Genomic DNA, 15,006 nt, shown 5'->3' with positions numbered 1-15,006 from the left:
CCCGGCTGTTGAGCTGTTTGAAACGATGTGCCAATCACGCCCACCCGCCACACCATTTGTCTCTCCGGAGGTGAAATAGTGCGAAGCCGTTGTGTTGACCTACATCTGCCGTGGCGTTTGCCAGAACCAGTTACGGTTTGAATCTGAGGTTGTAGGCTCATTCATCCCACAGTGTCCTTCCTCATGTATCACTGAAACAGCCTCAGATATATCTTGACACATCGAGAAGATTTGATCTGGTCGATAAATATTTAAATGTTTTCTTCTAACTTATTATCATAAACTGCATGTTCCATTTCCTAACAGACCAAACGGACCATGAAGGCAGCATGCTCCTCCAGCCAATCAGAAGGCAACCATCAGTGACGCAGTAGATGTAAACAAACAGAAGCTAAGCAGCCATTTCGGTTCCGGAGGAGTTTTCCTGCTCTTTGGGCGTTGGAGAATTTTAGCGTCGAATAAATTAGTTCGCTGGGTGTTCAAAGGTAAGAAACGGAGTTAGTGGCGGCTCTGACCTGGTTCTGGTTTTGTGTTCTCAGGCCAGCTGTGTGGCTCCGCTGCTCCTGGTGAGTCAGCGGCCATCACGGCCAGCCTGGCCACCCAGAGCGGCCTGACTAACGGCCACCTCCTTCACCCCGTCAGCAGAGACATGAAGGACCCGACCATCGGAACCTCATCCACCCCCACCGGTACCGGAGAGGTCGTCCTTAGCAGCCAGTTCGGTTCCGAGGAGGATCCGTTTGCGGAGTACATGTGGATGGAGAACGAGGAGGAGTTCAACAGACAGGTGAGTAACTGGAGCCGGTGTTTAGACCCGCGGTGCCGGTTCCGACTCGGTACAGTCAGCTGGTTCAGGGTCTGAAGGAATTTGGATGCCCCAGCAGTCTTCTCTATGTTAAATCTGATCCAAAACCGTCTAGAGTCTTGGGTTCTGGTCCCTTTCCTAACTAAGTTGGACCGGCTGTCAAACTTCTGGGTCGGGCTAAAGCCGGGTCCTGCTAGAGCCTCCTGGACTCCAGAGGTTTCTAGTTTTTCTCAACTTTCTTGATGAAACTAACGGATTCGATCCACATGCAGAACCCAACCCAGTCACGATGGTAGGGTTCTGTAGAAATGCACCGATATAAAAAACCAAACGATACTGATATTTATATTGCTGTTATGGCCGATATTTTTTGTGCCAGATCTTTCTCCCACAATCCTTTGCTGCATCATCATTACGTTCATTTGAAGATAACTGGTGCATCATGAAGCATTTGAAGAGAACTGACCCAGTTCCATTTAAAGACCTGGTTCTGGTTCTGGTTGAAGACCCTGAAGTCAAACTTACTTTATTTATGTTTGTTTAACTTGACAACTTGAAAAACTTAATAAAAGAAGTTGGATAAATTTAGTGTGCAGATACTAAATTTGGTTCAGGATGGGGATATTTTACAGTTATTGAAGCTGAAGAATAGAAACCAGACGCTCTGAACACGGTCTCTCTGCCTGCCTGGTTCTGATCGGTTCTGACTGGTCCTGGCCCAGGTGGAGGAGGAGCTGTGGGAGGAGGAGTTCATGGAGCGCTGCTTCCAGCAGATGCTGGATGAGGAGGAGCAGTGGGAGTGGTTCATCCCGTCCAGAGACCTCCCCCCTGGTGGCGTGGCTCAGCTGCAGGACCAGATCAGCCTGCTGGTTCTGGATCCGGATGTTCGCCCCGACGCCTCCGACCTGGAAGTGGTGGTGAGTTGAGCCAATCAGGAGCTGGGAACGCCTATGGGGGCCCGCCTCCTGTCCCTGACTCCTCTTCCTCCTGCAGGTGAGGAGCAGCCTGAATCCAAACGCCAAGGAGTTCACTCCAGGGATCCAGAAGCACAACCTGTGACTCCTTAGTCCGCCCCTTTCTCCCCAGCCTGCTCTGTGACATCATCAGCAGGAAGCCCGCCTTTCTCCAGCCGCCGCTCGGACCTTCAGCCTCACGTGTTGCCAAAGTTCTGCTGTCGCCTCACATCTCTTCTCACCATGTCTGCTGCCTCCCCTGGGGTCACCTGTCTGTCTGTCTGTCTGTCTGTTTGTCTGTCTGTCTGTCTGTCTGAGGAAACTCTCTGAATGTAAACCTGCTCCTTCCTGTTTCTGTCACCTGTTCTCCCCTGAACCTTTGGAACCTACTCCAGAACAATCTCCAGGTTCTGTCCTGACTCTCCTCACCTGACCAGGTGTGATGGAGTCTGGTCCAATCAGAGTCCCACCCGACCCGGTTCTGTCAGTGCTTCCTCTCGTTTTTTCCCAGAATCCTTTGCGTCACTCTGCTGCTTTACTTCCTGACGTCTTTAAACTTTTTCTAATGTTCTGTAAAAAAAAAGTCTGATAAAGAAAAAGATGTAAAAAAAATCTATTTTTTCTTAAAGTAGTGATGAAAATAAATGTTTATTGAGGAAAAGAGGCTGGGTCTGGTTCTGTCCGCCGGTTCTGTCTGGAACCCAAATTGATTAGATGTTGACATATTTTCACCCTAAACATCAATTATTTGGAGAAAATGATGAGTGCAGCTTTCAGTGCTCTCCAGCAGAGGGCGCTGTTGACTGTGGTTCCACAAGGGTGAACAGAAAATGGATGGACGGTGAGTGTGTCGCCAGCAGGGGGCAGGAGAGTCAGAGCTGAGCAGGGATGGACATTTTTCTGAGGAACCAGAGGAGGGGCCCCCACAGTGGGTCCTGGAGGGCCGATTGCATCCTGCATGGTTTAGTTCTTAGGCCTCTAACAGCCATCACTGGATCCAGGTGCGTTAAACCAGGGAGAGACTAAAACATGCTGGAGGCCCTTAGGGGCCCACTTTGGGGACCCCTGGACCAGAAGAAAAAGCTGTTCGTGTCTGCTAGGCCTTTTTTTTTTTTTTTTTTTTTATCAAATACTGAATAATTGTACAAGATCACATGGCATGTACATACATGAAGAACTCAGGTCTGACATAAGACAATAAGAAAGTAAAATAAAAATATCAATAGATAAAAATTGTCAGACATCAAACAGGAAAAGCAAAAACAATCAGAAAAAGATAAAGGGGCTTCAGTTCTCTAATCCATTCAGATCATTCTAGATGTTCTAAAGTTGTATTCCTGCTTGTTCTGAAGTGTTTGACCATTAGGGGGTTTTTAAAGGCTGAAAAGTCAGGATTTCTATTTCCTCATTTCCAGGAGTGGATGAAGAATTTGGTGAGGATCAGCAGGTTGTTCAGAATGAGGTCTAAATATTACATCCTCTCTTTTTAAAGGATGATGCAGGAAATGTTTTGATGAGATCCAGTCCTGGAAGTTTCTCCAAAATGTTCCAGAAGAAGAGATGATCTGTAGTTTCAATGTCACAAAAGGTCCAGCTGTTGGAATCAAAGTTGAATCTTTGTCTTAAAGATTCCCTGGATGGAAAAATATTATTGAGAATTTTAAAATGAACTTCTTCAGTTTTAGGACTTAGAGGTTATTTAAGGTCAACAGTTCTCCACTTATTGACCTCTGAATCAGAAAACAGATTTAAAATGGAGTTTTTATTGTTCTGACAGGAAATAAAAAATTAGTTAGATGCTGATGCATCCGCTTGTTAGAATTACTTTTGTCCAAAAGGTGAAATTAAACAGTTAAAGTAACTGAAGGTTGGCTCTGCTGGGCCATTTTCCGAGAAGGATCTCTCTGCAGCTAACAGCGGCTGTCAGTCTCAGACCTTATATGGAAATGGGACCATTGCACTCCGGAAGTGAAGGGGGCGCTATTTCCTATATTATCTGCGGTCTCACGTTTTTATTTTCTTTTGAAATCTGTGATATATCTTCATCTTTAGGAAGAATTTTCAATCAGCATGTATTTAAACTTCTCTCTTTTATTTACTTCAGCTCAGCTCACAGTTTTTAACAGATTCTGTAGTTTTCTGTGAACTTCTAAATCTGCTGCTTAGTTGCATCTTTTCGGGCCTGATACTGCCTCTAGTGGCGAGGTGTGGTAACACAATTAATATAATTGGACTTGGATTTTTCAGCTGCAGGCCAGCAGCCGCATGCTAATGAGGGGGCGGAACCTCTGGGGCTTTGCAGGCAGCTGATTGGTCAGAGGGAGATGTTGGAGAATGTGCTGCAGATGTCTGCAAAGAAAAGGCAGGTCATGACTCTGACCCAGAGGGGCAAAAAGCTGAGCTATTGCTGCTAGCTTTGGTTCGACTCAACATGCTGGGCAGGAAACACACGAGGACACTCTGGAGCCGATCATCCGTCAGGCTGGGAATGTTATTAATATCTCTGTTGATGTCGTTCTGTCGCATCGTTTCTCTGTAAACTCTGAAAGTTCGATCTCTGCTGAATCACTAAGCGTTTATTACAAAACATTATTTGAGTGAAAACCCAGCAGAAACTTTAAATCTCTCTGCTGTAAACCAGGAGAAGAGCTGGTAGATCATTTTCAATACACATTTCAGATACCATTGGTTCCATTGAAGTGAAGATTTTGTGGAAGGAAGAAATCTCTGTGGAGAAATGCTCCACTGGTAAGAAGTGTTTGGAGCCTGAAACGCTGAATGTAAATGGCGTAAAACTTCATATTTATTATGAAACCAAACGTTCTTTGGTTGAATCATAAAGAAAAACATCAACGTCGCCTGTACCTTGATTACCACTGTTGACAGGTTAACCAACCTTCCTTTGACTGAGCCACTGGATCTAACAGCGCCTGAAACCGACCTGAAACCTTCTTCACTGAGAAAACGGGAAACAATTTCAACACCTCACTTAAAAACATAACAGGCTTTAAACAAGCCAGTTTTAAATGGACCATAATGCATCACTGCCTGAGCATAACAGCAAGCTAGCAGCAGAGATTAACATGCCACTGTTAGCCTTGCTAAAGTTATGTTAACATCAGATTGTGCAGCATTTACGAGCTTATGTATTTAAATAATTTCCATGATGCTAGCTGTAACATTAGCAAGCTGGTATTCACATCATTTAAACCCTCAGATTCAGTAGAAACCCAGAGGATTTTCTGAACACAAGATGAGAAAGTCACTGTGGTGAACCCTGAACGTCTGCAGAACGTCTTTAGAACGTCTTCAGAACGTCTTCAGAACGTCTTTAGAACGTCGCAGCTCAACTCCATGTTTACAGATTCTCTGGTTGGACATCAGAGTCAAAGTTCATGTTCCTTCAGTTTCCTGTTTGTAATTATTTAACGCTGCTCCTTTGGCAAAATAAAAGCTCATAACATAACTGACCATCACTGTTCAGATTATATGAACAGAATCTGAAACTTGCTGCTGAAACTCCCAAACATTCACTGTTCACATGAACAGGAAACCAGAACTCAGCATCACATGCTTTTATTTTGGAAATTTGCAGGAAAGAAAGTCTGATTGGTAGCGCATCACGAATAACAGGTTTATTTTCTGTCCTGAAGACGTTTAAAGCACAAACTGCAGCTAAATAAGAGATGTGCAGCTTCAGGGAGGTGCCCCTCCTCCTCTTCCTCTTCCTCCTCTTCCTCCTCCTCCTCTTCCTCCTGCAGCTTTCACATGCTAACGAAGCAGACATATGGAGAGGAGGTGTCTCTGCTGCTGCCCTCCTAAAGATTCAGATTGTATGACAAATCACGTCCCGAACGGCTCGGCCTCCTCCCAGTCCTCCCAGTCCTCCCAGTCCCCCCCGGCCTCCACCACTCCCCCAGACGACAGCTTCATTAGCCTGAAAGAAGAGAGTTTTCACAGCTTTGTCGAGTCAAGACTCTCACTCCTTGTGTGAGTCTGAATTGCTCCTTTGTTGCAGCAGATCCCAGTTATTGCAGTGCAGACCATATGGCCTCCTCTGCTGCAGGACGCGTCTCCGTCCTCAGCCTGGAGACGGCCGGGGTCATGTGACCAGGGCTGTCCTGCTCCGCTAAGGGTCAGAGGTCGCTCCTCCAGGCCTGGTCCCGGTTCCTCAGGTTCGGCCTGGGAAGAATCACATGAAACTGAAGAAAGCAGAAATGTTTTGATTCAGGCTCCAGAGTTCAGCTGTTTCATTTTCTTCTCTTGAGTTTTTCTGAAATCCAACAGCAGTATTTGGACTTGTTGATTGTGATTGGTTTGTTTTTGATCTGACTCGTCTGTGATTGGCTGATGCTGTTTCATGTTGCTTCATGTGAACAGAGTGCAAGACATGAAACCTGCTGCCTTTTTGGCCCTGTTGGTGTTCCGTAGAGGAGCGGAGTGCAGCGGTCAGACCCAAAATTAGCAACAAGATACAAACGATTAAGGTAGGATGACCAGACGTCCTCTTTTTCCCGGACATGTCCTACTTTTCAGACCTAAAAAAATGTCCGGGGGGAATTTAAAAATCGTCCTGGATTTTGGTCAAACACATTACAGAGCTTACAGTGCATTGTGATTACATTGCCACTCCGTTCCACTACTCCATTCCAGGTTTCTTTGTATGGTAAATTAGTCTCGCCCTTCTCCCCAAATCCAATCACGTTGCATTATGTGTGTGAGTTTGTGTGGGAAAAGTAAAGATAGCTGAGTTGACTTGTACACCGGCCGCTAGACTAGTTAAACCTTAAGTGTGACAGGCGATAGAACATGTGTGTTCGCCGATTCTACGGCAAAAATGCCTAAACGAAAGTGTTTACGAAGGAATTAAAGAAATGATTCCCGTGCTTTCGTCAAGGTCGTGATCCCTATGAGGCGGAGTGTTTGACGTGTAAGGCAGGTACTAATGTGTCTGTGGCAAATAAAGGTGCCAACGACCTGCAAGTGCAGTGAATTCAGCAAAGCAGCGAAAGCAGCCAGAGGCGAAAGCTCTTCGGCTGAAGTCACAGATTTCTTTGTGACAAAGTCAGACAGAGCAGCAGAAGGCAGCTCTGCTTTCCATACTGTACAAGGTCAGTAAAGAGACACAATATTTTTTTTTTTTTTGGGGTGGGGGTGTTATGAATTCCCCCCCCCCCCAAAAAAAGTGTCCTCCTTTTCAGAAACCCAAATCTGGTCACCCTAATTAAGGCAGCATCTGAGCCAAACACCCACACCGTCCCAGAGCATCACACTGCCACCACCATGTCTGGCTGGTTTTAGGGGTCCAGCACCTTCCTGAAAATGGTAATAATGAAGTGATGAAAGCAGTCTGAGTCTGTGAACGCATCACATCCCAACCCACCACTCCTGGTTTCGAGTCCATAACCGAACAGAACCGGGTCAGAGCTCCGCTACAACGCCGCTGCTGTTAGCTGTTAGCTTTCTATCAGCGTCCTTCGTCTACGTGGCTTTTTACAAACTGCAAGTTAATGGAGGGCAACATGCTAATGCTAACCAGCATGCTATCCTTAGGATGACCATTAGCATTTCAGCTAGCTTTAGCCTTTAGCTCATTTTACCTTATGAGGTGTGTGACCAACTCCTGATTTATTCATTGACTGAAAGAGTTCGGTCCTCTTCAACAGTTTCTCTGAATGTGACGGTCATGTGATTGAGTCCACAACATTTTCATTTAATAACTGTTACAAAATAACTCAGTTGTCAGTATCGCTACTGGCTCCCACCGCAACCACGTCAAACTGCGACACGAGTAAATATTCACACTGCGTTTTCACAGGAAATGCTAATTTTCTAACTTGTTTTGTGTCCTAAAGTTTTCAACATGACGAACAGCAGAAGCATCCGGATCTGAAGACCTTTGTCTTCTTCTTCTGTCCATTTTAAAACAAAGTGAGGAACCAGCAAACGCTCCTCCTCCTCTGCCTCCCTCCGCTCCTTCATCACCTCTGTGCACACAGACCCAAGCATGATCAAATACAGTTTATTGTCCCGTCTGTCGGCTGTTATCGATATCTTTCCGTCTGCCGCTTCAGGAAGGTTTTAATGTAACGGAACGGCGGCGGCGGCCTCCATCCGTCTTCCTTTCTCTGTCTGCGGCTGTTTGCTCAGCCTCGTAATTTACCTCCAGTTTACCCGACATTAGCGCCACAAAGGCCCGGCCGCCATTTATCTGCAGCCGCCCGGCGCCATGGCAACGCCACGGCCAGAAAGGAGCCGGAACCGAACCGGACCGACCCGTCCTGGAGCCGGAACCGGGCCGGATGTTTTCACTTTAGAGGTAAAGATCCAAACGAAAGAAAGAACCGGTTCTTCGGGTCAGAACCGTTGGTTCGTTGGGTCAAACTTCCAACATTCATCCAGATTTTGTGACTGTTTCTGACGTCCCTCATGGAGAAACTGGAGATTGATCAAATTATTGATAATATTGATACAGATCAATACTTCAGTCTCAGGTTCTGATTTTATGTTTGTATCATATTTTCTCAGATCTACGTCAATTTAACTTCAGTCGGCTGATTTTTATTTTTTTATTTTCTCATAAATGGTTTTGATTGTTGAAACTGAAAAACTTTATTTGTTGCATTAAAACTTTTTTTTTTTTCAACAATATGGTTTTTGTTTGGTGACGGATCAAATCCACATTTCTGGTTCCTGTTCTGGTTTTGTTTCTGGTCCCACGTCTCTGATGTGGGTCAAAGCCAGAACCGGGTCAGAGAAATGAGACTCTGGATCCTGAAGAACTGAAGTTGCTGGAAGGAAACCTGGAGAACCAGACAGAGCAATTCTGGATTGGATCAGGAGTTCATAGTGAACTGATGAGGGAACCTTCATCATCCTCGTTTTCATCACCTGCCATCTTGGTAAGGACTCCCATTCCGGGGGTGGGGTGGGGTGGGGGTGGGGGGGTGCTGTCAGATTGTTGGGCTGCAGGATTACCAGGCCGTTAATCACAGGCTAAGCAGATTAAACTTCTTCCTTCAGATCAGATCACCCTCCACCAGCAGCCTGGTGTGTGTGTGTGTGTGTGTGTGTGTGTTTGTGTGTGTGTGTGTGTGTGTGTGTGTGTGTGTGTTTGTGTGTGTGTGTGGGTGTGTGTGTGTGTGTGGCTGTTCATCTTATTTTCTCACATGTTTCACTTCATTAAAATTCAGTCACATCTCGTGTTGAGTTTTTAATCCTGTCAGAGAATCAGCCTGAACAGAAACTCACAGCTCCCTCCCTCTCTACACACACAGGGTACCCTACACACACACACACACACACACACACACACACACACACACACACATATAGACAAAGCGCAGTCACAAGACCCCTTGTGACCAACAAAACCTTTGGAATCAGTGTTCTCTCACCCGGACGTGGGTCACTGGGGCCCCACTCTTCAGCCAGGCCTGGAGGTGGCGAGCGCCTGGTGGCCGGGCTTTTACCCATGGAGCCCAGCCGGGTTTAGCCCGAAGAGGAGACATGGGTTTGTGCTTACGGGCCGAACGACGGTTCAGGTTACCCACCCTTTTTGGAGTCCCTAGAGGGGGTACTGGAGAGTGCTCCACCTGGGGACTCCCTTGTTCTGCTGGGGGATTTCAACGCTCACGTGGGCAACGACAGTGAGGCCTGGAGGGGCGTGGTTGGGAGGAACAGCCCCCCAATCTGAACTGGAGTGGTGTTCTGTTGTTGGACTTCTGTGCTCGTCATGGATTGTCCATAACGAACACCATGTTCAAACATAAGGGTGTCCATATGTGCACTTGGCACCAGGACACCCTAGGCTGCAGTTCGATGATCGACTTTGTCATCGTTTCATCGGATCTGTAGCCGTATGTCTTGGACACTCGGGTGAAGAGAGGTGCGGAGCTGTCCACTGACCACTACCTGGGGGTGAGTTGGCTCCGCTGGTGGGGGAGGATGCCGGTCAGACCTGGCAGCCCAAACGTGTTGTGAGGGTCTGCTGGGAACATCTGGCGGAATCCCCTGTGAGACGGAGCTTTAACTCCCACCTCCGGCAGAACTTCGAACACGTCCCGGGGGAGGTGGGGGACATGGAGTCTGAGTGGACCGTGTTCTGTGCCTCCATTGTCGAGGCGGCTCATCTGAGCTGTGGCCGCAAGGTTGTTGGTGGCAACCCTCAAACCCGTTGGTGGACACCTTCGGTGAGGGAAGCCGTCAGGCTGAAGAAGGAGTCCTATCGGGCCTTTTTGGCCTGTAGGACTCCGGAAGCAGCTGATGGGTACCGGCAGGCGAAGCGGCATGTGGCTCGGGTGGTTGCTGAGGCAAAAACTCGGGCATGGGAGGAGTTTGGAGAGGCCATGGAGAAAGACTTCCGTACGGCTTCTAGGCGATTCTGGTCCACCATCCGGCGTCTCAGGAGTGGGAAGCAGTGCAGCACCAACACTGTCTACAGTGGGGATGGTGTGCTGCTGACCTCGACTCTGGATGTTGTGGGCCGGTGGGCAGAATACTTCGAAGACCTCCTCAATCCCACCGACATGTCTTCTATTGTGGAAGCTGAGCCTGGAGACTCTGGGTTGGGCTCTCCAATCTCTGGGGTCGAGGTCGCCGAGGTGGTTAAAAAGCTCCTCGGTGGCAGGGCCCCGGGGGGGGATGAGATCCGCCTGGAGTTCCTCAAGGCTCTGGATGTTGTAGGGTTGTGTTGGCTAACGCAACTCTTCAATATCGCATGGACATCGGGGGCAGTTCCCCTGGATTGGCAGACTGGGGTGGTGGTCCCCCTGTTCAAAAAGGGGGACCGGAGGGTGTGCTCCAATTACAGGGGGGTCACACTCTTAAGCCTCCCTGGCAAGGTCTATTCGGGGGTTCTGGAGAGGAGGGTCCGTCGGATTGTTGAACCTTAGATTCAGAAAGAGCAGTGTGGTTCTGGTTCTGGAACACTGGACCAGCCCTACACCCTCAGCAGGTCCTGGAGGGTTCTGGGAGTTCGCCCAACCAGTCTACATGTGTTTTGTGGACTTGGAGAAGGCGTTCGACCGTGTCCCTCGGGGAGCCCTGTGGGGGGTTCTCTGGGAGTATGGGGTACCGGGCTCCTTGATACGGGCTGTCAGGTCCCTGTAGGACCGGTGTCAGAGTCTGGTCCACATTGCCAGCAGTAAGTCGGGCTCGTTTCCGGTGAGAGTTGGACTCCGCCAGGGCTGCCCTTTGTCACCGATTCTGTTCATTACTTTTAAGGACAGAATCTCTGGACCAGCCAAGGTGTTGAGGGGATCCGTTTTGGTGGCCTTAGGATCAAATCTCTGCTTTTTGCGGATGATGTGGTCCTTTTGGCTTCATCGGGTCGTGATCTGCAGCTCTCGCTGGAGCGGTTCGCAGCCGAGTGTGAAGCGGCTGGGATGGCAATCAGTGCCTCCAAATCCGAGGCCATGGTCTTGAGCCGGAAAAGGGTAGAGTGCCTTCTCCGGGTCAGGGGGGGTGTCCTGCCCCAAGTGGAGGAGTTCAAGTATCTCGGGATCTTGTTCACGAATGAGGGAAGAAGGGAGCGGGAGATCGACAGGCGGATTGGTGCAGCATCTGCCATCAAGCGGGCGCTGTACCGGTCCGTCGTGGTGAAGAGAGAGCTGAGCCAAAAAGCAAAGCTCTTGATTTACTGGTTGATCTACGTTCCCACCCTCATCTATGGTCATGAGCTTTGGGTCATCTCCCTTAGAGATAGGGTGAGAAGCTCAGTCATCCAGGAGGGACTCAGAGTAGCGCCGCTGCTCCTTCACGTCGGGAGGGGCCTGTTGAGGTGGCTCGGGCATCTGGTCAGGATGCCTCCTGGACGCCTCCCTGGCGAGGTGTTCCGGGCACGCCCCACCTGGAAGAGGCCCCGGGGAAGACCCAGCACATGCTGGAGGGACAATGCCTCTCGGCTGGCCTGGGAACGCCTTGGGATTCCCCCGGAGGAGCTGGAAGAAGTGGCTGGGGAGGGAAGACTGGGCTTCCCCTCTAAAGCTGCTACCCCCATGACCCGAACCTGGATAAACAGAAGAAAATGGATGGATGGATGGATGGATGGATGGATGGATGGATATATATATATATATAATAAAGGCAGCTGCAGGTAAAACCTGGAGCAGGAGAGGGTGGTACCTGGAGGATTAGGATGGATTCTCTGGGTTAGGGTTAGAACAAGTTTGAGATTCTGCTCCAGAACCTGAGATCTAAAGCTGAAAGAAACCTGATGTTCTGGATAATGAACCGAAACAGGCCTACAGCACCACGCATCCTCTATCGTGCTAACAGAGAACAGAGTCTGATGGTTGCTTTGGAAACCCTGGGATGCTTCAGAGATGATGTCTTTCATCTCCATGCTGGTTCTGGTCCAGTAGAGTCCAGAACTAACCAGAAACATGGACTTAGACTGATGATTTCAGATCCGGTCAAACAGCTAACTGTCTAAGGCCCCACAGCACCACCTGGCAGTCAGGAGGAGAACACCAGCAGCTTCCACCAATCGGAGGGCAATTCGCTCAGCGTCCACATCTCCTCTGCTCACACACACAGTCGTGTTTTCATCACTTGTGGGGACATCACATTGACTTCCTTTAATTTCTACAGTCTAACCCTTACCATAATCCTAACCCTAAACCTAACCATCACAGAATTAAACCACTAACCAAAAACCAACAATTTCCCTCATGGGGACCAAGAAAATGTCCCCACAAGGAGCAACGGTCCCCATAACCCCACATTGTAGACAGCCATAGGTTCCCACAAGGATATGAAAACCTGGTACACACACACACACACACACACACACACACACACACACACACACACACACACACACACACACACACAGCCTGAAACCCTGAGGAACATTTCCAGACTGAAAACCAGGAACTTTCTGTGTTGCAGAACCTCTGACCAAGTTGTATTTTATTACGATTATAAATGTACATGAGAAATAAAACAGATGCTGCTAACAATAAGGGAGAGTCTAATTTAAATTTTGTTTAAATTTGTTTATTACTGTTAACATTTTTATGTTCAAAATGGCCGAATATGCACATTCCTTGTTCAAATACTTGAAATAAGTCAGATAAAGTATATTTTTCATAGTAATTAAACAATATGTTTGTCTACACAGTCTGATATATTTAATACGTGTGAGATATTGACTCTCTCATCATAGATACAGAAAGTACCGTATCTCTCTGATAGGGGGCAGCAATGCGCTCCACAGACACATCAAGCAGCAGCGGCTCTTCTTCTGCTCTTTGAAAAAACTGAGAAGAATCAGAAAAGTGGAGAACATACATTCAAGGCCACTGTCCTGAATAGCTGTTAGATTTTTGAAAATGCACAGAAAATTAAACAGAAACAAAAGAGATTTGTGGAGTTCAAATGAAAATAAAATAAGATCAAACACGATCTACAATTTCAAACATTTAAATTTCATGAATTAAAATGTGAAATATTGTTTTGTTTGTTTTCCTTGAAATATAAATTTTTATGTTGGATGTCGGGTCATACGGGTCACTGCCCGGGGCCCCACGGGGCTTGTGCCGGCCCTGCGGCCTGCCGGGCGGCCGAAGATGATTTGTGTGCGGCCGGCTCTGGTTTTGTGTGCAGCCCGGCTCTGTTTTGTCCCGCTGGGCCATTAGAATAAGAAAGGCCCAATAGAGAAGCGCAGGCAGAAAGAAAGCGGCACAAAGAGGCGAATCTGGAGCGGGACGAGCGGAGCGCGGTGAAAAGAGGCGCAGCGCCACAATGGAACAATTCACCTCATAATCGCTTTGATATATTATACATGCCTGAAGACTCTAAACATTGTGTAATTATTTATAAATGAGCCCCCCGGATAAAGCTGCAGAAAGACTCTGCAGGTTTCTGCTGCGCCGCGAATCCAAATGGAATAATTAATGGAAAAGTCTCATAAAGATGTCTTCACAAAACCTTTAGAGGGATGCGCGCGCGCGGGCGACTGCGTCGGCGTGTGCGTGTGTGTGCTGTTCGTTCAGTCCAGAACAGATAAACCGGATCCAGTTCTGTTGGTTCTCAGAGGATTTAATTAATATTTTTTCCAAAAAATCTTTTTGTCTAGTTTTTTGTTTCTACCTGAAGCAGAAACACGTGTTAATGTTACGCATGGTTAAAGACTAGAAATGGCCACCTGTGATGACATCATAAAGGAGCGTCAGGCTCAGGTAGTCCAGGTGATGCTGATTGTTGTCATGGAGCCAAGCTGGAAGTTTGGTGATCCCGAATAAACCAATAACGATGATACAGTTTGACTCAGCGCGTTCTTCATAAAAACACGACAGAGCTGATTTAGAGGAGTCGGGCCGGTTCCGAACGGTTCGGTTCCCAGTAGAAAGATTTTGCTGAGTTCAGAAATATTTTTTTTTTTCATTCTAAATTTGAATCTGGAATAATAAGAGAAAAAAAAAATTTTCAGCTTTTACAAGTAAAAATGTTCAACTAACGAGGCCGTGTGTCCAGATTGATGGTTGTCATGGCAGCAGGAGATGGTTCTGGAGGACCAGGAAACCGCCTGTTGGATCAGAGGAAGGTTGCGGGTTAGATTCCAGTTTCCTCCGTCACTAAAGGTTGAAGGTTGATCCTGGGCAAAGCACTGACCCACCAGATGGTTCCGAGCCGGTACCGGTCCAGCTGGCGGTTCTGTCAGTAGTCAGGATGTCCAGACAGGCAGAAGGTCCAACTTTCTGCTCCAACTTCAGAAAATGTTTGTCAAACTTTATTTACATTTCTTTAATTTCAGAACTCAATCAATCAATCAATCAATCAATCAATCAATCAATCAATCAATCAATCAATCAATCAATCAATCAATCAATCAATCAATCAGTTTATAGAAACGTCATCAAAACATCAATAAACTTAATAAACCAATTAAAATGAACTTCATTTGGATCACCTGTTCTATTTATAGTCCATCCTCACCTCAGATCAGCCGGTTCTGTTCTGGTTCCTCTGAAAGGTTCTGGTCTTCAATTAGTCCAGGATTTTGGAGGCTTCAGTTTTTCTTCTTCTCTCTTAAAGCAGGTTAACTTTTTAGCGTGTGTGTGTGTGTGTGTGTGTGTGTGTGTGGTGGGGGCAGGGGGGTTGCGGGTCTGTGCGTGTCGCTCGCGTGGCTCTGCTCCTCCTCTGATTGGCTGCCGCTGTCCGGCGGCACGCTTCTCCGTGCGGGGCGCTGCGGCGTCATTATGCAGATGAGGCGGTTGGCACGGGGCCGACCTGCCGCTGGGG

At 47.6% G+C, this 15,006-nt stretch overlaps 1 protein-coding gene and 1 long non-coding RNA gene across 6 annotated transcripts; one reads left to right on the top strand and one right to left on the bottom strand.

The window, feature by feature from the left end:
- The first annotated feature begins 106 nt into the window (after positions 1-106).
- Positions 107-2,421, top strand: LOC122836782 (polyadenylate-binding protein-interacting protein 2-like). 4 transcript variants are annotated; one of them, XM_044126641.1, is made up of 4 exons: positions 107-485; positions 643-787; positions 1,528-1,722; positions 1,799-2,421. In XM_044126641.1, the coding sequence occupies exons 2-4, from the start codon at positions 650-652 to the stop codon at positions 1,862-1,864; spliced, it is 399 nt and encodes a 132-aa protein (XP_043982576.1). In that variant the 5' UTR covers positions 107-485; positions 643-649; the 3' UTR covers positions 1,865-2,421. The 4 variants fall into 4 exon arrangements, with proteins under 4 accessions (XP_043982576.1, XP_043982579.1, XP_043982578.1 ...); XM_044126644.1 differs by having other exon boundaries at positions 312-485; positions 646-787; positions 1,579-1,722; XM_044126643.1 differs by having other exon boundaries at positions 338-485; positions 1,579-1,722.
- Positions 2,422-12,797: 10,376 nt separating this feature from the next.
- LOC122836779 lies at positions 12,798-14,934 on the bottom strand. 2 transcript variants are annotated; one of them, XR_006371608.1, is made up of 3 exons: positions 14,701-14,934; positions 14,377-14,471; positions 12,798-14,290 (listed from the first exon to the last, which is right to left on the bottom strand). It is a non-coding gene; the product is annotated as an uncharacterized LOC122836779 (long non-coding RNA). The 2 variants fall into 2 exon arrangements; XR_006371607.1 differs by having other exon boundaries at positions 14,381-14,471.
- Between the last annotated feature and the right edge of the window lie 72 nt (positions 14,935-15,006).

Source organism: Gambusia affinis, linkage group LG09 (assembly GCF_019740435.1).
Source record: "Gambusia affinis linkage group LG09, SWU_Gaff_1.0, whole genome shotgun sequence".
NCBI classification, from domain to species: Eukaryota; Metazoa; Chordata; class Actinopteri; order Cyprinodontiformes; family Poeciliidae; genus Gambusia; species Gambusia affinis.
The sequence above is the reverse complement of the archived record's forward strand: the minus strand, read 5'-3'. Positions and strand labels throughout refer to the sequence as shown.